This window comes from Lutra lutra, chromosome 13, assembly GCF_902655055.1.
Source record: "Lutra lutra chromosome 13, mLutLut1.2, whole genome shotgun sequence".
Classification (NCBI taxonomy): Eukaryota; Metazoa; Chordata; class Mammalia; order Carnivora; family Mustelidae; genus Lutra; species Lutra lutra.
This window is the reverse complement of record NC_062290.1, coordinates 44,881,678-44,905,715: the sequence shown is the minus strand read 5'-3', so window position 1 is coordinate 44,905,715 and position 24,038 is coordinate 44,881,678. Positions and strand designations below refer to the sequence as shown.

The 24,038-nt window shown below is 38.6% G+C and overlaps 1 protein-coding gene across 1 annotated transcript in view; it reads right to left on the bottom strand.

Annotated features, from left to right (window-relative positions):
• Window positions 1–24,038, bottom strand: part of ADAMTSL1 (ADAMTS like 1) — a 932,409-nt gene that overhangs the window by 302,615 nt on the left and 605,756 nt on the right. Inside the window, 2 exon segments of the mRNA XM_047700005.1 lie at window positions 19,953–20,113; window positions 20,116–20,188. Coding sequence (XP_047555961.1) covers window positions 19,953–20,113; window positions 20,116–20,188 — 234 coding nt within the window.

Below are 24,038 nucleotides of genomic sequence, written 5' to 3'. Positions count from 1 at the left end.
CTACTCAATAAGTAGTACAGTATAATATAATATAGTGCAGTATAGGATAGGATAGGATAGTGTAGTGCAGTATACGGTAGTATAATCTAGTGCAGTATAAGATAGTATAGTATAGCATAATATAGTGAAATGTAGTACAGAGTATAGGGTAGTATAGTATGGTATAGTGGAATAGCGTTGGAGCCAGATGGATCTGAATTTGAATTCAAGCTCTGTTACTTATTAGCTGCATGACCTTGTCCATGTTCTCACATCTCTCGATGTCTTGGTTTCTTTTGTAATATGGTTCCAATCATACCTCTAAAAGCTGTTATGAGAATTCATTGTAAGAATGTAAAGCTCTTAAAGTTGACCAAAGGGAACAGCTCTTACAACCATTAATTATAATGACAAATATGGCTGGGGAGCTGAAGAAATTATTCTCTGCTATTCTTTAAAACTCAAAAATGGAGCTTCATTCTCCATATAAGTATTATTCTTTGTTATTCAAGTGACTTAATTGGCCTCTCAGAAGTTGCCCACTGGTCTAAGATAAAGAAGGAAGATGGGATTATCAGAGTAGTATCAAAACTCCGGGAGAATTCACCACATGAACACATTTGCTGGGCCCTTAGCTGGCTGCCTAGTCTTGCTGTTCCTCAATGTCCGACTTATTTATCTCCATGTGTCAACACCTCTCTACGAGGAAGAAAAGTTTCAACAGACGAGATATAATAACAGATTCTATATAGGAACATACTCCTTTATCAATACAGACAACTGAGAACTGTCTGTCTCTATTTGTTTGAATGAGAGAATAGATGGTCTTATGTACTAGCTTTGGGGTACAGATGGGACCCATTTCTCATCAGCCTGGGAAGGGTTGATGGAGGAGGTGAGATGTGAGCTGTGAGCTAAGGAAAGGCAGGAGTCCTTTGGAACAATACAGGCAGGCTGCCAAGTCCCCCCCCCCCCCCCCAAATCGGAAGCAGACTAGAAGGCTGGCCTGGGGCTTGAAGCCAGGTGGGTCCTGATCCTAGGGCTGGTATTGTGCTAGATACATTCCTCCAGGCTGCACACCAGAAACTTCTTCCTTAAAGCCCACAGAAGTCTTGCTGGAATCCATTAAAACATTGTTTGAACCCTGGTGAACTTTTGGCTGAAGAAGAGAGGAGGCTCATGTTTGCAGCAGAAGGTTCATCTTGTCCTAGTACAAAAAGATTTTAGAATGAACCAAGACAGAGGTTTTCCATGGTTTGTCTATCAATATTAACTTTTGAGCATTTCCAGGCCATCAGATTCACCCACTAAAGGATGAAAGATGTACCTCACAGTCCAGAGAACAGAAAAACTCTGGGGGTACCTACTTTCTCATAGACAGCAGTCAGTGGCAAAAATCATATCCTTATTAACCTGGAAGAAGCATTTTTTTCATGCATGAGCCCACACTCTCGTACCCTGTTAGAATTACTAATAGCCATGGAAGATGGTAGAACTTTAATGCAACTTGCACAACTATTGCCTTAAGAAATTAATTCCTATAAGGGGAAAAGATCTGGGATATTTGTCAGATTGAATCTCTATAACAGCTAACGTTCTAGACTTTGAGAAAGTTCTAAAAGCCTTGAAGCTTCACACACTCAATAAAATCTACTTTTATGTGGATGAATCCCTGATTAGAAATATACAAGCAATGTCATTTGCGACGACGTGGATGGAACTAGAGAGTATCATGCTTAGCAAAATAAGTCAATCGGAGAAAGACAATATCTATGATCTCCCTGATACGAGGAAGTGGAGATGCAACATGGGGGTTTAAAGGGGTAGGAGAAGAATAAATGAAACGGGATGGGATTGGGAGGGAGACAAACCATAAGTGACTCTTAATCTCACAAAACAAGCTGAGGGTTGCTGGGGGGAGGGGGTTGGGGAGAAGGGGGGTGGTGGTTATGGACTTGGGAGGGTAGGTGCTAGGGTGAGTGCTGTGAAGTGTGTAAACCTGGCGATTCACAGACCTGTACCCCAGGGATAACAATATATGTTATAAAAAAATTTAAAAAAAAGGAAATATACAAGCAAGTAAAAAATTATAAAACCGTCACCATATCCACACGTCATATGCAGCAAATTGCTAAGAAATCCCTAGTGGCCATAACTGTATTCGCTGTTCCATGCCCTGGTCATGGCTCATCGGTTCAATAATAGAGACACTTAGATTAGACCAGATTGTCTTCTCTGGCACTTAAAAAGTGACTGGAACAGAGAAAGACAGAAGTCTTCCTCCAAAACTATGTACATCTGCCTTAGTTCCTATGCTTCCTGAAATCTGGCCCTTTGGCTTGTCCTTTAATTCTAATCCCTCAGTAACTGTTTTTCTGAATAAATAGCTGATATTCCTATTACTGATCCTATACTTCCAATAATCCCTTGTCTTTTGAATTTTGATTGAAGAGGATACATTTCTATTTTGTAACCAAAAGAACTTTGAGCAGAGATACATATTTTTGCTGGGGGTGGGGGGGCATTTGTTTTCCTACCCTGAAACTAAGTGTACAGAGGAAACTCATTGTTAACTATCTATTCCTAGCATTTTTAGAAGGGGAGAGAAAAAACAAATCAAAGGAAGTTAAAGGTTTTGAGAAGAAATTCTCATAGAATAGAAACGGAAGTGAAGGAAAATATGTGAAAGGAAACAATAGTAAATTTACAGTAATTCTATATTTTCAAAGGCAGTAGGCTTTTAAAGATAATACAAAGCTGGAATCAAGGGAAAAAAGATATCATAAGATAATAATTTGAAGAATGGGGAATTTTTTTTTTCCTTTTAAAATAACCATCGGTGCTTATCATAAGGTTTTAAAAAACTTGAGTAGGACTGATGAATCACAGACCTGTACCCCTGAAACAATAATACGTTATATGTTAATTTAAAAAAAAAAAAAACCTCAAAAAACTTGAGTAGGTTGCTCCTACCTGATATTCAAATGTTGTGTTTAAAGACTTTAATGTGATCTCAAATCAACTTAGAATAAATTTCACAAGAGTTCCTTTTATGCAAGAGGTTGGCTATATGTGTTAGCGTCTGAGCTTTCCTTAGCTGGAGGACAAAATCACAGGTAGAAGCCTTGCTCACTGATAACCAAGCTTCTGCCTTTGCTTCTTTCTGACAGAGGCTGGAAAACCAGTGGCCCATAGGGCCCCCAATTTTGGCATCTGGTTGTACATTCTTATAGGCCTGCAATTCAGGAAGGGTTACTTGAGAGGGGCGCTATGATTCTGCAAGGTGGTATGATAAAATGAAAAGTCCAAGTTTTAAAGTCCTGACATACCGGTGTTCAATCCTAACTCAGCCACCACAAGCTATATGACCTTAGGCAAGCGAATTAACCCTTTGGGGTGCAGATGGCATTCATGTGAGGTTTAAATGACTAGGTTAAGTACTTGGCACAGTGTCTGGCGTGGTTCAAGCTCAGTATATGAGGTGGATTATTTCTTACTTGACAATACCGTGATGATGATGTGAATTCCTTTCCCTTACCCTTAGAAACTTCTAGCCTATATATCCTTTGGGGGAGGGTCAGAGATACAGACAGCTCCAAAGTCCAGGCTGCACAGGGAGTAAAGGGCGCTTGGGAGCGCAGGGAGTAAAGGGTGGCATCTCAAGGCTGCCGCAGCTCTGACTCTCTAAAAATGGTTGCCAGGTTCATGGTACAGACCAATCTGTCGCGATCTGATTTTTTAAAGGCTATGTTGTGACTCTTGAAGTTTTAGTGGGACTATATTTGCTAACTGGCAACTAGTCAGATTTTTTACAAAACCACACTACGTGCACTTGTAATACAAGTTGTCAGTGGCAGGGGGTGTGCATTTGGCTGGAGGATTGCTAGCTTGCAACCTCTACTTCAGAGCAATGGATAAATCATCTGGGAGGAAAACTAAAAACTATACTCCAAATTACAGAGAGAAACCTGGAGACCACTTGGGGAATACTGCGCTAGACTTACATAGCCCCGATGAAAACCATTCTCCATACACACTGCCTAAGAAAGCATGTTTTAAAGGAGCATAAAATGTTTCTCTGGATTTAAAAAAAAAAAAAAAAAAAGCCTGTGCATGAAGAGACTCAGGGTTCCTCTGATCTGGTGGGATCCTACTTTCGTCCAAACACTCAGCTCTTCAGCCGGAGCTGCATAGCCTGTCTCGGGACACATCAGGGGGAGGGAAAGGGCAGGTGCTCATTGAGTATGTCTTTGCCTTAACAAGCCGATTTGTATCCTTTTCTCAAGCAATTATGTCCTTGCAATCAATACTCATAAAAAGGGGGAGAGAAAAAAATTCCATCCCCAGCTAGGTCACATTAAAAATCTAGAGTGGAAATGGCTGCACAGAGATGATATCATATTACTCAATAAAAAAACTGTTGCCTGAATGGGAGAATCAATGGAGAAAGTCAAATTAACAAGTCTTCTGTCAACCCAACAGGAATACTGAAGTTTCTGCCTTAGAAGCTAAGAGTTACCTTATGGGAAGAAATATCCCCACAGGAGAACCCTAGGGGACAGAGAGGACAGCCTCCAAGCACACAGTAGGTGACAGTTTGGGAAGGATGATACACTGGCTATAGTCTTTTTTTTTTTTTTTTTTCAAAATCCCAAAATTATTGTTTTTATTATTATTTTAGTTTGTGTCTTTTCTTTTTTTTTTTAATTCTTTTCAGCGTACAGAATTCATTGTTTTTTATACCACACCCAGTGTTCCATGCAATACGTGCCCCTCCACAAAACGACCACCTGGTTCCCCCAACCTTCCACCACCCGCCCCTTCAAAACCCTCAGATTGTTTTTTCAGAGTCATTTTAATGTGACTTTGGTTCACCTCTCTCCAAGCTTCCCTCACCCCCTGGCCCTCTTTTCCTAAAATACTTGTTTGTTTCTTGAAATCCCCTGGAACTCTGCTGGCCAAGAAACTAAGTCATATTCAAATTGAATCATAAAACCTAGGTGCACGTGGGACTAGCCAGTCTCCAGGTAATGGCCATGGTGTGATCCCTCCTGCCTGCAGGTGTCAGAGGCTTGCATCTGGCCTTTCTGCAGGAATGGAAGCCGTGTGTGTGTGTGTGTGTGGTGTGTGTGTGTGTGTGTGTGTGAAGTTTTTTAGAATGTTTATTGTTGGCAAGGTGTTACACTTGTATTTTTCTTTTACAGTACAACTATTTTAAGTGAATGGAATGTTCTTGATAATTTGGGCCACAAGGGAGGGAAACTTAGCTCAGAGACTGAAATGCACTCAATCATGGTAAAAGAGACTGACCAAATGAATCTTCCAATCAAAAGAATCCCTCTGAACTCTAAAGGGTCTTAAAATCACACGTACAAAAAGCACTTGCCCTTAGGATCAACTAAAGGGCGCTGGACTTAGAGCCAGAACACTACAAATTTGAATCTGGGCTTCCCCACTTGCTTGTTCAGAGACCTTGGTATGTCACCGGCCTGCTCTGAGGCTCAGGGTCTTCAGAAACAGAATGAGGTGATTCACCTGGTGATCTCCAGGGTTCTTTCAAAGCCACTGGTTCAAAATATTTCCTAAGGCTTCTGAATTTGTCTTGGCCTCTGTGTTCTATTAACCACACTGGTCATTTCTTGCCCTTCTGTCTAGTTCTCAGATTCTTAAGTGTTCCCTTGGATCACAAATAGGCATCCCACCGCAAAAACACTTTGTACCTTCTTGATTCGAGCTCCTCAAAACACACACACACACACACACACACAAAGTAATAGGAAGGGGAGGTGGGGTATATTACACTAATTTTGGGTGCCTGGGTGGATTCTCCTGATGATGGCAAGCAGCCCTTCTTAGGAGTGTTCCAGGAGGGTCATTGGCAACCATGAGTAGGCAAAAATGTGGGTAAAATTATTCATGCCTCAAAATCTGGAAGGTATCTGATGCTTTAAATTGTTTTTATTAAGGATTTTGACAATTAAAGTAACTACAGTATTTAAAAAAATTATACCTTTTCTTGATATTTCCTTGGAAATAAGACAATCAGCCAGCGTATAATTACTTACTAATTACCTTTCATATTTGGATTTGATTCTTAACATTTTTAAACAATTATAGGAAGTGTCTTCAGACACCCAGGATCAAAAAGGCTTCCTGAATTTTACTTTACTAATTTAACATTTTTCTTTTAACCTAAGACAAAGTTTCAGATCTTTCCAATGTCTGATATACTTAAACCTCGCAATTCAAGTTTCTGGGAAAAATGAGCATTTTATGACCCCAAACTTAACTATATTAATTATGGAGAGAATTGAACTAATTAAAACTATGTCTGACGAGCATCTAACTTAACCGCAGAACAACCTGTAGGAGAAAACAATCTCCAGATCTGTTTTCTAATATACACTTGGGAAAGAAACTATACCACACTGGAATCCTGATTGATATTTATGGCCTTTGGAAACCTTGCATTTTGTGAGTTTAATCCCAGGAAAGATCTAAGGGTTTCAGCAATGGGAGTTCATCCAGAGAATCTGGATGATGTACTAAGCAAACTAACAGTTATGTTGATGGCAAAGGCTCTGGGTAGACGTGGGCCTTCTCCTAAGCCATAGTAAATAAAGAATGGATGGCAAGAGACCCCAAATTCTAAAGTATTTCCAGCCTAATATCATATAACGAAAAAAACTTACATCAATGGACTTTGTTTCACAGCCTGATGGAAAGAAGAACAAGGCCTAAATAAATTAAAAGGTAAAAAAGACATTTGGAATGAATATTTTTTGTGATTTAGAGAGGGTTCAGTCATCAAGAGACAAAATTAGTCAACAGAGAGATTTACTAACTTGTTGATCTGTCCATGCAACTGTCTTATTGAGCAAATCAATTGAAAAACACAAAGGATGAGTTGGATACAGTGTCTGCCAGTAAGGGGATCTTGGCTAGATGGTCGTGAAGATTAATATAAAGATAAAGGAAACAGAGTAATAGGTGCAAGAGATGGGAATGAATATTAATTCCTCTGGGAAGTTTCCCTGAGGGACAGTGGGTGTCAGGGAAGAGGGTAACCTGACAGGGGACATCAAGGCCTTCCAACCTCCTCAAAACTGAGTTCCACTGCGCCTCCAATTTGCTCCTCCTCATACGTATGCTCCTCATTTTGAGCAAGATGCCCAACATTAGATGCTTAATAAATTGAATGAATGACTCAGCAATACTTAATCTCTCTAAACCTCATTTCTCTCCTCTACAAAAATGGTAGCAATATACCCCCACCCTCATGGGTTCACATGAGGATCCAAGGAGAAACATAAAGTGTTTGCACAGCAAGTGCCTGGGATGTGAACTGGCCCATAAAGATCAGTTCTTATTATTCTATTAGGCATGATTACCTCTGTTTGTATAGGTGAGAAAAATGAGGTTTAAAGGACCTAATACACGACTCCACACTCACACAGATTGTAAGTTCAGAAGTCGGACTTCAGACTTATATTTGATTGAGTCCAAAACTCAAGTTGTCTCTCACTCCACATGCTGCTGCTGATTATAGTTCCTCATGTTTCAGCCTCTTCACCGTGACACTGTAAGCCTCTTGAAGACAGGGATCACGACTGTCTTCCTATCCCTCATATCAGGGAGATCATATGGTAGTTGTCTTTCTCCGATTGACTTATTTTGCTAAGCATGATACCCTCTAGTTCCATCCAGGTCGTCGCAAATGGCAAGATTTCATTTCTTTTGATGGCTGCATAGTATTCCATTGTGTATATATACACATCTTCTTTATCCATTCGTCTGTAGATGGACATCTAGGTTCTTTCCATAGTTTGGCTATTGTAGACATTGCTGCTATAAACATTCGGGTGCACGTGCCCCTTCGGATAACTACGTTTGTATCTTTAGGGTAAATACCCAGCAGTGCAATTGCTGGGTCATAGGGTAGTTCTATTTTCAACATTTTGAGGAACCTCCATGCTGTTTTCCAGAGTGGTTGCACCAGCTTGCATTCCACTAACAGTGTAGGAGGGTTCCCCTTCCTCCGCATCCTCGCCAGCATCTGTCATTTCCTGACTTGTTAATTTTAGCCATTCTGACTGGTGTGAGGTGATATCTCATTGTGGTTTTGATTTGTATTTCCCTGATGTCGAGTGATGTGGAGCACTTTTTCATGTGTCTGTTGGCCATCTGGATGTCTTCTTTGCAGAAATGTCTGTTCATGTCCTCTGCCCATTTCTTGATTGGATTATTTGTTCTTTGGGTGTTGAGTTTGCTAAGTTCTTTATAGATTTTGGACACTAGCCCTTTATCTGATATGTCATTTGCAAATATCTTCTCCCATTCTGTCAGTTGTCTTTTGGTTTTGTTCACTGTTTCCTTTGCTGTGCAAAAGCTTTTGATCTTGATAAAATCCCAATAGTTCATTTTTGCCCTTGCTTCCCTTGCTTAAAAAGCAACTTTCTTGAGGTATATTTCACATACCGTAGAAGTATACAGTTTAATGGTTTTAATACATCCATGAAATGGTGAAACCATCACCAAAGTCTGTTTAGAACAGTCTCTTACCCCTAAAAGAAAGCTCAGACTCATTAGCAGTCACTCCCTGTTACCCTAACCCCCAGCCTTCGGCAACCACTAATTTACTTTTTGTCTCAATAGAATTGCTTATTCTGGACATTTTATATAAATGGAATAAGAGAATATGTGGCCTTTTGGTGACTGGCTTCTTTCATTTAGCATATTGTTTTGAAAGTTCACTCATGTTATAGCATGTACTTGTACTTCATTCCTTTTTATTGTAGAATAATATTCCATAGAGATGGACCACATTTTATTTATCCATTCAACAGTTGGTGGACATTTGGATTGTTTCTGCTTTGGGCTATTATGAAAAATGCTGCTATAAATAGCAGAGTACAATTCTGTGTGTGTGGACACATGCTTTTATTTCTCTTGGGTATATACCTCAGAGTGGGATTGCTTGTTCATATGGTATCTCTGTTTAACATTTTGATGAACTGCCAGACTATTTTCCAAGCAGCTGCACTATTCTGCACAACATTTCAACACACACAGACACACAGACACACACACACACACGAATAACTACTTGGTGTAAATGTTGCAGTAATTCCCATGGAATCCTTTCATAGGTAATAAGGCGATTCTCCAAAGTAAGAAACAATAAATAAGGGGAAGCAGGGAATTTTTTTTCTTTAGCTATGATTGCTGCAGAAAGCAGAGGTTCTGGCTCCTGGAGAGATGGGCTTAAGTTCTGGTCATAGCTATATACCCCAAGGGATAGCCTAGTGACTAAAAGTGAGTATTAAGTATCTTTTGAATTAATAGCTCCCCAAAATCACTGCACAGTAACGGATAAACTTTGCCCAAAGAGAAGTGTGGCTTGTACCCTTAGTTCTTGGGAGGTAACCTTTAAACGCTTGTGATTTCCTGACTAGTAAGGATGGTTTTGTTTGTGGGAGGGCTGTGGGCCATGCTAGATAGTCTATGTTAACAATGTGATTTATGGTGAGGGCTTTGGGCCGCGTTGTATTAACTCAACCTCTGGAGAGGCTGGAAACCAAGGTCAGCCATGCAGGTGGTCAACCACGTCTTTGTGATCAAACCTCAGTAAGAACTCTGGACACCAAGACTTGGGTGTGTCCCTGCTTGACAATACTCCATGCATATTGTTACATATTGCTGCTCGGAGAAGCAAGGACCATCTATACAACTAGGACAACTAGCAGGTCCATATGTGAACTCCTCTGAACCCTGCTCTAAGCATTTCTTCCTTTGGCTGATTTTGATCAGTATCCTTTTGCTGTGACCAACTGTAACTGTGAGTACAACAGCTTTCAGTAAGTTCTGTGGGTCCTTCTTGTGAATGATCAAACCTGAGGATAGTCTTGGAGATCCCAAACTTGAAGCTGCTATGAAAAGTGAGAATAGTCTTGGGAAATCTCAAACTTTGTAGTCACTAACAATACTGAAGCACTCTTAATTAGGAAAAATTGAACACTTTGAGTATTTTTTGCAAGAAAGGGGCCCAAAGAATCATCTGTGAAACAAAGCATCATGGGAAGAGTCAAGAAAGCTGCCAGATCCTGGGGCACCTGGGTGGCTCAGTGGGTTAAAGCCTCTGCCTTCGGCTCAGGTCATGGTCTCCGGGTCCTGGGACTGAGCCCCGCATAGGGCTCTCTGCTCAGTGGGGAGCCTGCTTCCCCCTCTCTCTGCCTACCTCTCTGCCTACTTGTGATCTGTCAAATAAATAAATAAAATCTCAAAAAAAAAAAAAAAAAAAAGAAGCTGCCAGATCCTGATAGAGCTTTCATTTAATGGAACACAAAATCCCCAAGTCAGGGGGTTCCCTACCTGAGCTATCTACAGTCATACCCCTAAAACAAAGATTTGTGCTTACCGATACTGTGCTTCATTGTTAAAAAATACCTTTTCCGATGGGGCACCTGGGTGGCTCAGTCATTAAGCATCTGCCTTCAGTTCAGGTCATTCTGCCAGGGTCCTAAGGATCAAGCCCCAAATTGGGCTCCCTCCTCAGCGGGAAGCCTGCTTCTCCCTCTCCCACTCCCCCTGCTTGTGTTCCCTCTCTAGCTGTGTCCCTCTCTGTCAAATAAATAAATAAAATCATCAAAAAAATTTCCCCAGAAAACAGATGATATATAATAGGGATAATAGGGTTTGAATTGTAGCTTTGCCTTTGTCTAGTTGTATGAACTTCTATGAGTCTCAATCTCCTCAGTTATCAAATGGAAATGATAAAGATATCCCAAAGAACTGGTGTAAGAAGCACATGGCGACATACACAGTCTATTCTGCAAACAAGATTGCAACAAAAAGGACAAAACCTGAAACTTGTTTCTACATTAGATTCACTCTCTCTTCAACTACTTCACCAAATCTCTTTGGGAAAACAATCAATCCTGCCTTTCCCAGACCGAGCTTCATTTCAATGGAAAAATTAAATGGATATACCTTTCCAAAAAAGGCTCTCCTATGAAAGCTATAGGAAGAAAGGTTTCCCACAAGCTGAACAACAAGATGGAAAAAATATTCCCATTTAACAAAAATGGTTTCTGTGAGTAGACATAATACATACATTTAAAAAGGACTGAACTAGGATGGCAGGAAGGGAATATCATAAGATGAATGAGGACCTATGGAAAGTTACTTTTTATATCTCTTGGCTCTTCAAAGAGAGAAGATACTTCAAGGATCTTTGAAATGCCACACGCTAGTTTGACTTCAGTTTTTCCTGAGACAAACACTTGGGATGAGTTGCCATCCAGCTGGTACATGGTCATAGGAAACCATGCATAAATAGGCCTGGGAGTATATAAACTTAATGGACTTAAGAAGACAGAGTTAGGAGGGAAGGAGAAGGATGCAAAGTCACCGAGTACATACCAGATGGCAGACAGTACACTATACACGCATCATCTCATTGTTCATCACTGCCCCAAACCAATGCCTGACTCTTCTCCTACATTTCATTTCAAGGAATAGCAGCACCACACGTTGTTCAAGCTAGAAAACCAGGCATCACCTTCAACACTCATTTTTTCTCTCCTGCTGCATTTAACCAATCACCAAGTCCATGGATTCCACCTCAAATTTGTATTTGAATCTCTCCTCATCTCACTACGATTTTTTGACCTTTTCCAATCTATTGCTCTCACTGAAGATGGAGTGCTCTTTCTAAAATATATGTCTTACCTTATCTTCCATCTGCTTGAATTATTTCAAAGGCACTCTTTTTGACCTCAATATCGCAAGTCCCCAGTTTTTTTACATTTGGGTAAGAAGACCTCTCCTCAAGACATAGGTCTTTTTTTTCTTTTAAAGATTTTATTTATTTGACAGAGAGAGAGATCACAAGCGAGCAGAGAGGCAAGCAGAGAGAGAGAGAGGAGGAAGCAGGCTCCCTGCAGAGCAGAGAGCCCGATGTGGGACTCGATCCCAGGACCCCGAGATCATGACCTGAGCCGAAAGCAGAGGCTTAACCCACTGAGCCACCCAGCTGCCCCAAGACATAGGTCTTTTATACCTTTAGTCTCCTCCTTCAGTTCTAGGCACTGGTTAGAGCATTTTCAGTTCTCTTCCTCTTAGCATTCCTTGACCCCACGTCTTGGTTAAATACCCCACCTATTTACACAGCCTGAATTTCTTCCATTTTTGCTCCTACACACTATTAAAAACAAATGTTTATACATATGTGTGTGTGTGTATGTATATGTTTGCACTATATATAAATAAACAGGGATGCATGCTATTGTGGGCTGAATTGTGTCTCAAAAAAAAAAACGTGTTGAAATTCCTTCACTGTTCCCTCCCCCCATTACCTGTGAATGTGATCTTATTTTGGAAAGATCCTTTTTGTAGAAATAACCAAGTTAAAATGAGGTCATACTCAATTAGAATGGGCCCTGATCCAATATCATTGGTGTTCTTATTAGAAGAGAAACCAGAGACACCAGGAGAAGGTTATGTAAAGACAAAAAGATAGGCAGAGAGGGAAGATGGCCCCATGAAAATGAAGGCAAAGGCTGACTGTCACTATTAGAAGCTGGGAAGAGGCAACAAGTTTCCACCCAGAGTCTCAGAAGCAGCATGGCTCTGAGGACACATTGATTTTGGACTTCTAGCTTCCAGAACATGACAGAAAACGTTTCTGTTATTTTAAGCAACCCAGTAAAGAAACCGACTGTGTAAGAAATTTGGGCTTTCTTTACCCTGATGCAAGAGTGCAACTGAAATGATTTGAGCAGATAAGAAACGAAGCTAAATCTGTATTATATGAAAAGCACCTTGTTTACAGTGAGGAGAATATAGTCTAGTGACTTGAGTGTACTTTTTTGTATTCAGTGAGGGGCGTGTAATATAGGATGAAAGTATAATTTTCTATATATTCATCATCTCCTCAGAGTGTAAATTCAGAGACTTGTTTTTTTCTCTTCATTCATCTATCTTTGGTAATCAAGCATACACACTGGTAATTCTAAGTAAATATTTGTTAAATGAATAATTTTTTAAATAACTGAATTTTTCACAGTAACCCTACAAAGGTATGGCTCTAGAGCGAAGAGACTTGACTTTACTTTGTATCCTCAGTACCCCACATGGAGCAGTTTTTTGAGAGAAGAAATAAACAATGTTCAGAAACTAAGTAACTTGCCAGAAATTAACTAGTAAGGTAGTAAATGAGCTCACTTCATCTTTACCCTATCCTGCAAACGGAGGGGGTGGGGTGGGGGGGTGGGGGATAGGGGGGGATATGCATTACATCTTTTAAGCAACACCAGACTTCCACAAAGAAGTGGATTACAAAACACAGAAGGAAAACGGCTAACTCCTTGTTCCTGACATCACCACCTTTAGAATAACTGGTAGACATTTGATACTAGTGACTTAGGTCACAGACAGAGATGGAGAAATAATCATTCCACTTAATTCCTTTCTAACTACTCACATACAGGAGTTATGAAAAATGGAAAGAACTTTGTTAGAAACACAGTTCTTTGTAACGTTGCCATAATGTAAATGTCAAAACTCCACGATCCAAATTACAGCTTATTTTTTAATTGTACTATTCATGTTAAAACAATACCCTATGAGGAATTACTTGAAAGAAAGTCTTCTCTTCCTTTTGAAATGGCTTATTTTCTAACATGGCCATATAAGTGACATTATAAATACGTAGATTCATTACAAGAGAGCCGGTTGATAGAGACACTTGGTCTTTTTGATACACACAAATTAGGTATCAGCTGATGAATTTCATTAATTATAGCTACAAAGCACACTTTTTGGAATCTGACTTTAAAATAACCTCAAAATTATTTTTAACAACAGCACATGTTCTATCTGTAAATTTATGCTACTCACTTTTATATATTTAAAACAGAAACCAGCCTTGTGCTTTATAGCAAATATAAATGGGTAATTTGGATAATGAAAATAAATGAATAACAGCAGGACTAATAGAGCTGATCCTATTGTGATGCCTCATTAACTCTGGACAGGATGCAATTCACTACCCTGGGCCAGGAGCTGATAATGGCACAACGTGGAGCTATTAGTAAAAAAAGGTTGCAATAGGAAATTAACAGAAGGTCTGTTCATTCACTGGGATATAGGTATCCCCTTTTGTATGTATAACTGCCTTAACCGTGCACTCAAAAAGAGAAAAAGTCAATGGCAAGAAGTAGTTGGGTTACTACTATTACTATCGCTACAGGCTAGTATTTATCAAGCTTACAGTAAGAACTTTAAACATTTGATTACTTAATCCTCCTAGTAATCCTACCAGGTAGTTACAAATCTTAGCTTCATTTTGCAGGTGAGGAAGCTGAGGCATAGGAACTTGCTCCTATGCCTCAAGTCCCATATCAACAAGTGATAGAGCCTAAATTCGAACCAGGCAATCTGACTCCAGACCCTTTGCTCCAAACTATTCATAGGATGACGAATGCTGCCCTCCCCGTCCTGCCCTCTGCACCACCCCCTCAACTCTACCTTATCTCCAACTTCATCTGATCTTGAACTACAACAAGCAAATAGAAATCCCAGTATTTCTTAGTTTGAGAGAAAAGTTGGGGAGAGACACCAACACAGTGACCTGCCAATGATGATCAGTTTCTAGGGTGGGAGGGAAGGGAAGGAGTGCGGTTTGAAAAGATATATTCACTAAACCTGTTGATTTCATGTATAAATGATAGTGTTGAAACTAAATAAAATCTTGGACCATGGGATATGCATAGTCAAAAATGTTGATAAACATTGACATTCTCTGACCTCTAGCCTGCCATTAACGAGCTATAAGATCCTGGGAAAATCATACCTAGTACCAATATTTCTCTGGGTTGGACTAGATCTCAAAGACAATGTTTTCCAAATGCTGGTCTGTGAAGAACTGTAACAATTTCTGTGTTCTGGAGGCAAAAAAAAAAAAAAAACAAAAAAAAAACAAAAAACAAAACACCTAAGTAGAGGGTAGTAACTTTCTCATGTTTGAATTAAAGTACTGTCCTTGATTCTGAAATCAGGTTTTTACTCTGTCCTTGATATTAACATTTCAGTTAAGAAATGATGATGGTGAAATACATGATTTAAGTTCTCCTTTTCTAATGTTCTTAGCGGAATAAGAAGTTGCTTGCTTTATCTCCTTCTAGAAACTTTTTTGAATTGTTGCAGGGTTATGATATCTCACACAGGGAACCACAACTTTTATGTATTTTTCAAGTTAAAATGTTCAGGGTTTTCTGCATTTCCATAGCACTTCACAGTTAGGCATTTTCATGCGAATATCTCACGATAGTCTGCGAGACAGCCTTATTTCCCCCAGATTGAAAAACAGAATTCAGGAAGGCTGGTCAAGATTATGACAGAAGACCCAGATTCTAAGTCGTGTCCTTTGACTTTAAATCCTGTCTGCTTCTCAGCCCGTAAGTGCTTCATAAATCTGGTCAAACAACAGGATAAGGAGAGCGTTCTATAGAGAACTAATAAATCTGAGTTTCTGGGGGATGGGGACTAAGAGTCGTATCTTTTAAGAGCTCTCCAAGTGATTCTGGTATGTAGCTTAGTTGGGGAACCATTTCTGAACATCAGATGGTTCCTATCTCTAGCCACTCAGCCTCACCAGAGAAGTAGGAGTTTGGGAGTCAGACAGAACTCAGTACCTCTGGGCTGGTGCTGTGACTGAGCCTCAGTTCTTCATCCGTGAAATGAAGATAATGCTGCCTAATATGGAGAGTTGTAAGTGCAGCTGACTTTGGAACAATCTGAGGTTTAGAGCTGCTCACCCCTGTGCAGATGAAAATCCACGTACAACCTTTGACTCTTCAAAAACTTAACTACTTGCAGCCTACCATTGACTGGAAGCCTTACCCATAACATAAACCATTGATTAACAAATATTTCACGTGTTATATGTATGATGGACTGTATTCTTATAATAAAGTAAGCTAGAGAAAAGAAAATGTTGAGGAAATCATAAGGAAAATACATTTTCTGGACTGTACTGCAATTTACCAATACAGTAAGTTTATGTCACCTGTTTACAAGATGAAATGTCTCCATCAATATTGCTTTACTGATACAAAACACTGTAGGTGGTGTGGGTATTATTAACACTCAACGTCCGAAATGCAGAGATCCTGTACAATCTGTGTTTGTGTGTGAGTTTTGATAGGTTTTAACTTTTTATGATAGATTTGTGTGTGTCCTACATTAGTAAATGATAAAATAGACTACCTCTACCTATATTTCATGCATTCATGACATAGCTAACTTTTTCTTAATTTTTTTGAAATTTCTAGGCTACTTGGTTTCTTCTGCGGATTTTTTTTCAAATTGTTGCAAATTTCCAAATTTTTTCTAATGTAATTTGTTAAAAAAAAAATCCATGTGTAAATGGACCCATGAAGTTTGAACCCATGCTGTTCAAGGGTCAATTGTATTAGAAAAAAATAGACAAAAAATGCCTAGGTATGGTAGTCACTCAAAAATGGAAGCTACTTTATGATTAATATTGCTATTATGAATGATTATACTGCCTAATAGGACGCTCCAATATTACTAAGAATAAGGCATTATTATAAATGGCGATGATTCTAGAATTTTCCTGAAGCAAATCCCCAACAATAGAGACAAGCCACTCAATTATCACCTTGGGACATTTTCTGGTCTCAGTTTCCTTCTCTATGGATTGCTAAGGTATCTCCTGGCTAGAAAGGGTTAAGACTCCACAGTCGTATTCAGTAGTTTAATAGTTGTATTTAATAGTTTAATAGTTGTATTTAATAGCTTAATAGTAAAAGGTCCAGTTGAGGAAGTGGTTCTTACTTGAGCATTAAAACAGGTATTAACAGAAATAATTAGTACTTATGAATGACAACTCTCTGTAGTTACGCTGTCATTTCTATCAAAGCAAGGCTATGTCCAAAGCTAGATATTTGCTTCTTTATACTTATAATTTATATCTGTCAAGCATCAAAAATACTTGAAACAGCTTGCCAAGAAAGTTATAATCAGGCAGAAAGAAAACCAGAGAAAGAGCTAAGAATCCCCAACAAATGTTGTAGAAATGAGGGAAAATAGAGCAGAGAAAATGATTTTTTTTTTTTTTTTGGAAACTAGGAGAAACTGTTCAAGTGAAAAAGTGCACATTTCATTTAGCATTGAGACTCCTGACAGTTTCAAAAATTATGAAAATATGACTTTTTCTTAATGTTACTTACCAAAGACTAAAAATACAAATACACAGATATAAGCTAAATAAAGGAATTTTTTTCTAAGTAGAAAAGAATTTATGCATTTAAACTCTATGAAGTAGTAGTGAGTGCTTTTCTTACACTGACTGACTCTACTTTTGTCCTTCTAAAAATGTATACACTGCATTTAAACATTCCATCTTTATTCCTCTGTCATCTTGCAATCATCTGTCCCTTCCCTCTTTTTTATAAAGCTGAAGTAGGCTCTAAACATGAAAATACAGGCTGTTACAGTAATGGTAGCAAGAATCCAAAATTATATCCATTATAATTCATATCGAGTTGTAATTTTGATCCCCTGAGCATGATTAATTTGATTTATTGCTTTCTACCCTTTGCCCTAGTTTTAATCAAAATGAAAATTCCTTCCTAGTTTTACGCTTAGTTTTCTTACTATTTCCTCACTGTCACTGCCCTGACCCAGGCTCATACTTTGCCTCACCTTGGCTGATCTAAGAGCCTCCTTCCAGATGGATTCCTTGGTTTTAGGGCCTTGCATTTCAAAGTCCGACAACTGCAGCCATATTAATCTTTTTAAGACAGAGCTCTGACTATGCTTTTTCTCCACCAAAACACTCTCTTAGCCACCCACTGTTTGCAGAGTCCTGTCCATCTGCGATTCAAGCATCTATGATTTTCTCCCAAACAACCTCTCTGTCTTCTTACAGTAGACCTTGGGGGTGCCCTGCTCTCTAGCCAAACAGCGTGTTAGTGCCTAAAAGCAATCCCAATTATTTCATCTCCTTTCCCATGCTTTTGCCCCTTTTAGATATTCTTTTCAGATACTCTATAATTTACATTTTCCACCCCCCCCAATCTAAAAAGTTACACTCAAAGGAATTGAAGTGAAGGAGGCATCTTATACTTGTAAACCAAACGTCCAGCACTATTACTCCATATTTACTATATATAAAATTCTTACTTTCACTGCTGAGATAGGATTCCCTTTCGGTTGCCAACATATATGAGGCCAGCTGGCAGGATTAGTCGAGGAAAGAAAGAGGCCACGTTGAACTTCCATACCACAGAAATAAATGAAACCTAATTTGCTGACCTGTCTTGTTTATTTTGGTCCATTCATCAGTGTAATACAGTACAAACAGCTTTGGACTAGGTATCAGGAGACCGGGAATTTAGTTCCCTTTCATGATCAATCATATAACTTTCAGAAAAATCATGTAATTATTCTGTTTTTTTTTTTTTCTCAATGTACAAAATGGAACTCTGTCTGGTTTTACTCCAGTAGGAAAAAAACATAAGAAATTATTATTTTATTTGCCATTCCCTACAACATAGCTTCTTTTCTACATGCATTTGCTTTACAATTCTTTATTATTCCCAAAGCTGTTACGGATTTCACAATTCCACACCAGTGAAAATGCCAGAGAAGGAAGCAAGCACCAAATATCACAAGTAATATCTTTGGTTTTTTAGGACATTGACTAGATAATCCCTTAGGCTTTTCCTATCTCTAAAATAGTTAAGATTCTATATTCCAATTTGTATCTGAAATTCACATATCTCTTGTATATAAAGTCATTCATAGACATGTATATATTACCTTGATCCTTCCACTTGGGAAGTGCGTGGACATGCCACAATTTCCCTGTCTCATGATGTTAGATTTTATGAAGGTTTAGCATGTCTGTCTTGCCTCTCGTATACAGAAAATCATTCAGGACACCTCACGTTTCTTGTAGTAATTCATATTACAGTTATTCCTTTTATATGTAAATATAGGTTTAGGTTTTAAACAAACATGTGAATTTGAAAAGACAAATTACTGAAACACATTTTAACGCTTAATCTTATATTGCTAGCTGAGATATTAGAGATTCTGAAGAGAGAAAAATTTCAACCAATATTGTCTTGGAAGAAGCAAAGATTCTCAAAATGTCTACTTAGTGAAATACAAAAAGTATATGGTCAATTATAGCACACAGGAAATTCTAGCAACGGCCTGCCCCAAAAACTAGGTTGGTCACCCTAACCCAAGATTGAAGATGGCAAATACATCGCAAACATATTAACTACTAACTTTCTCTCTTCTTACTAACTCCCCACCCAACTGATAAATTGATACCAGAAATCAGACCTCTTTATTATCCCTATTTTAAAGACTTGCCTGGAGGAAATCTGACTTAGCTCACACTTCCATGCCTTTCAGGAGTTTGCCTGAACTTTCAACAAAATTACAGTTATAATAATGAAGAAATAAATTTGCCCAGAGTTCACGTGGCAACTTCAGAGCTAATCTTACCCAAAGTATTCTGAAGCTCTAAGTAAATGAAAATCGATACCTCCAAACACACACACACACACGCACACGCACACATGCACGCACGCCACACATGCACATACAAATACATTTCAGGGACAACCAAGGTAGAGGCAATTTCGGAGTCTAATACAAAACTGACACACACAGTCAAGAACTTTCAGCCTTTCATATTCAGCAGAGACTCAAAGAAAGTAAAAACAATTCCAGCCCTCTTTTCCTTAACATAAACTACAACATTTGTAGTTTCAACTGAAATTAAACCTCAATTTTCAAATCTGTCATCCTTCATAAACTCTAGAGAAAGGGACACTGAATGATTGAGATAGCAGGACTATACAAAAGCTATTTACACAGAGACACTAAAACCTTCTGGAAAAATAGAATGGAAAGAAACCAGCACTTACTTGGCACAAACCACTGATGCACATATCCAAAGACTCTGTGTAGCAACGGGTGCCATCTAAGACTTTAGGTGCAAGTTCAACAACCAGGGTTGTTCCTTTGGCTTGGCATTTGAGTGAACATGGGTTGTCAGGGTCATTAGACACAGGAAGCCATTCATAAACTGGCCATGGTGCTTGACATCATTGTGAGCGGAGCATTGCTGAGCCCGGAAGTCGCCTGCTTCTGGGGGGCAGTCCTGGAGAAGAGAGGTGGGAGGGACACACAGGTGAAAGGGCAGCCCAAACAGAGAACTGGTGCAGCCATGTGGTCTGTCAAAGTCTTAGAAAACAACACAAATGTCCTGGTGTTAGAGATGGACACTTCTATATCATGAGGGATCATAGGATTCTTCGGCTTTGAACAATGTAGAGCTTTGAGAAAGTAATCACCTGGAAATATATTTTTGGATTAAAGCTAAATGGAAAAGTAATCAACTTGAGATCGATCTCATTGATACTCATTTTGTTGGTAAAGTCGCCACCCTGGAATCTATTTTCTGAAATATGTTGATTGGGTCCACGGATCCCTCCTTAATGAAATACCATTTAGATTTCCTTATAACTCCAGTAGACCTTACTAAAGTCAGAGGGTTAGTCAAAAAACATGTCTGCTGCTTTCAGTCCTAATAATGAAAGCTATGACAGTACTATAACAGCTCACAGCACAAAGCTGTAATAGTTTCCTTCAAACATTTTTTGTGTAATTGTGAGTTTTTCTAAAACTTAGGCTGCACAGTATTTAGAATTAAATATGGGGAGCAAAAAAGAGAAAAGAGCATTTATATCAGAATTTCCTTAGCATAAGGCAACACAGCAGAGTGCAAAGGTTTGGACTTCTCAGATGGGAGCAAAACTACGATATAGTGGGTCTCTCTGAGACTAGGTTTCCTTTTGTTTAAATAGAGGCAATACTACTACTTAGCCCTCAAGGTCACTGTGAGAATTTCATGGGCTTATGTCAGCCAAATACTGGCATAAGGAAGAAAGTACATGGTAGCTATTACTATGATTATTCAATGAAGCCACTGAAGAGAAAAAGCTGGAGAATTATGAGATTCTCTGAATTTGAATTTTAAATCACATTGGCAGAGACCAGTGGAAAATAAGAATGCTTTAAATGTATATCTTATAAAGGGAATTTTAAAATTAAAACTATAACTCAGGATGGCTATTATCTAAAACCTGATACATTTTAGTGAAAGCAAATGATACTCAACTTTAAAAGGCAAGAATCACCCATTCCTCAGAAAGCCTTTTGGATATATTTATTTCATTCTCCATGTGTTCAGATTAGAATTTAGTATGGAAGATTATAGAATATCCATTCGTTGCGGAGCCTGGGTGGCTCAATTAAGCATCTGGCTTTGGCTCAGGTCATGATCCCAGGGTCCTGGGATGGAGTCCCACTTTGGGCTCCCTGCTCAGCAGGGAGTCTACTTGTCCATCCTCCTCTGTCCCTACACCCCACTCATGCTTTCTCTCTCTTTCTCACTCTCAGATAAATAAAATCTTAAAAAAAAAAAAAAAAGCCTATCCATTTGTTGAAAGGCTTTTACTATAATTTTTAAAAAACCTCCAATAGGGGTTTGCATGTGACCTTTAGCAGGTCTTGGTTACCACATCATCATTTTTAAGGGTTCTTCTTTTCTTTTTTTTTTTTTTTTTTTTAAAAGATTTTATTTATTTATTTGACAGAGAGAGATCACAAGTAGGCAGAGAGGCAGGCAGAGAGAGAGGAAGGGAAGCAGGCTTCCTGCTGAGCAGCGAGCCCGATGCGGGACTCGATCCCAGGACTCTGGGATCACGACCTGAGCCGAAGGCAGCGGCTTAACCCACTGAGCCACCCAGGTGCCCTTAAGGGTTCTTCTTATACAAGGTTTCTTTCTCTGAAAATCTCTTTAAAGAAGCACGGGGAGAATAGCATTACTCTATTTTATAAAAGGGAATTCCTGACTCTTTTTTCAAACTTTAGTGGTAATATCAAGCCGCATGTAAGGTTTTAATATTTGGGGCAGCATAAATTCTTTCTAGGCAAGATGGTGGATAAACACACACTTATTTAAGATGAACACAAAATAGTTTAAAATGCAATACAAAATCTCAAAGGTATTTTACTGATATTATAATACATGTTCTTGGAGTGAATAAAACATAGTATTAAAGGAAAAAAATTATATAATATAGGTATAGACACATAGGTACCCAATGAGGCTTAAGTGATTTCAAATATTGTCTGAAAAAAAGTATAATTAAAATTCATTACTTATTAATTTTGTAAATGATAGGCTACAACTTAAAAACTTTTAAAAACTCTATCAGTTAATAAGCATGCTATACTTTGTCTTTTGTGATATTTAGTCTTTCCTCATGAGAACTAAAACAAAACCACACCCTACAAAACTATGCCATGAATCACACAACAGGTAAGTTGTACGATAGTAACACAAACTGTCTGAACTTCAGTGTTTTAATGCAGGCTCCTTTCAGAACATGTATTCCAAAATAAAAGCAAAAACAGATTTTAACAGTCACTCTTCATGGGTTCATGTTAAAAACAAGACCACAACTTGTTTACAAATCCTACTAGTCTCTGCTTAGCCCTCATTCACTAGCTTCTGTCCTGAGATAACCCTATGACTGAACATTGCCCTCCAATCTACACATCCTCTTCCTAAACTTCCCCCATCTGAGACCCAACAGAGACTGTTAATAAAAGCTGCTATCTATGATCAACAAGTTTCTTTGGTGGCCACTGCATGTGAGTTCCCACAGCAGAACTGATAGCTTAGTTAATAATGTTTATTTTATTTTATTTTATTTTACTTTTTCTGAGAGAGAGAGTGCGTATGAGTTGGGGGGGGGGGGCGAGGGAGAGGGAGAGAGAATTTCAGGCAGACTCCCCGCTGAGTATGGAACCTGACAGGGGACTTGATCTCATGACCCTGAGATCGTGACCTGAGCTGAATACAAGAGTTGGACATTCAACTGACTGAGCCACTTGGCACCCCCTGTCAATGATGTTTAAATTAAGTGTTTTCAGTTGCATAATATCTGCCATCTCAAGAATCACATGATTTCTCAGTAGCACAAAAGAAATGTTGAAGTGGACTGAGGAAAGTATAACTCTGGGGAAATTGTTTAGAATGGTCACAAACCCCTCTCATAATTAATCTTTATCTCTTTTTTCTAGAAATGAAAGTGAATCAGTGGTAAGGGAATTACAGGGTCAGGCTGAATCATCTCTGCATTAAAGTAATGAGGGTAATATATAATTAAGAGACCTCTTAGTATGAACCAGAGATAATTTTCTTCATTTATCCAATTCTGAGAAGAGTGTCAGTTAAGTTTTTAAATTGATGTTACATCATCTTAGTATGGACATAAAACTGCCTAGTCTCTTAGACTCTCTTCTATTCAACCAAATGTGTTGAGTCTTGCCATCTTTACTAAAATAAAGAAGACTCAAAGGCATTCAAAAGTAAAATAAGCAAAAAGTTATAATATTAACACTTTTAGGTTTTCTTTTTCTGTGATGAAAACAGTAAACAGAGAATCGAGGAGCTGACTGTTGGTCCTGTTCTCAAGTCACCTATATCTAATCGGCGCAAGAGTATCTGTTACAGGTTTCGTGAACTTTCACAAGTGGAGAAATGTCTCTGAGAATAATAATGCTTGGGAATTCCTTAATTCACTTTTATCATTGCTGCCTTTTCTTCCACCCATATTTTTGTAGGGGTGGGAAAATACATTTTGCTAAATTGAGAATGTACTTAAAACCTGGCGTTGAGAGTTGGAAACTGAACTTGAACCTTTTTAATGTTTTAGTTTATTTGTACTTGGCAAAATGCAACTTCCTGTTTTAAGAAAAAGGACTTAAGAGGACTTATAAAACAGGTTCAGAAAGCTTCTTGGACATCAAATAGCTCTTACAAAATAACATTTTGATGATTTAAGTGTAAATGAATCAGAAACATATGAATCAAATTTCCCTTGAAATACACATGTTTAAAAATTAAGGGAAGAAGGATTTGGCAAAAGCTTCTTTGT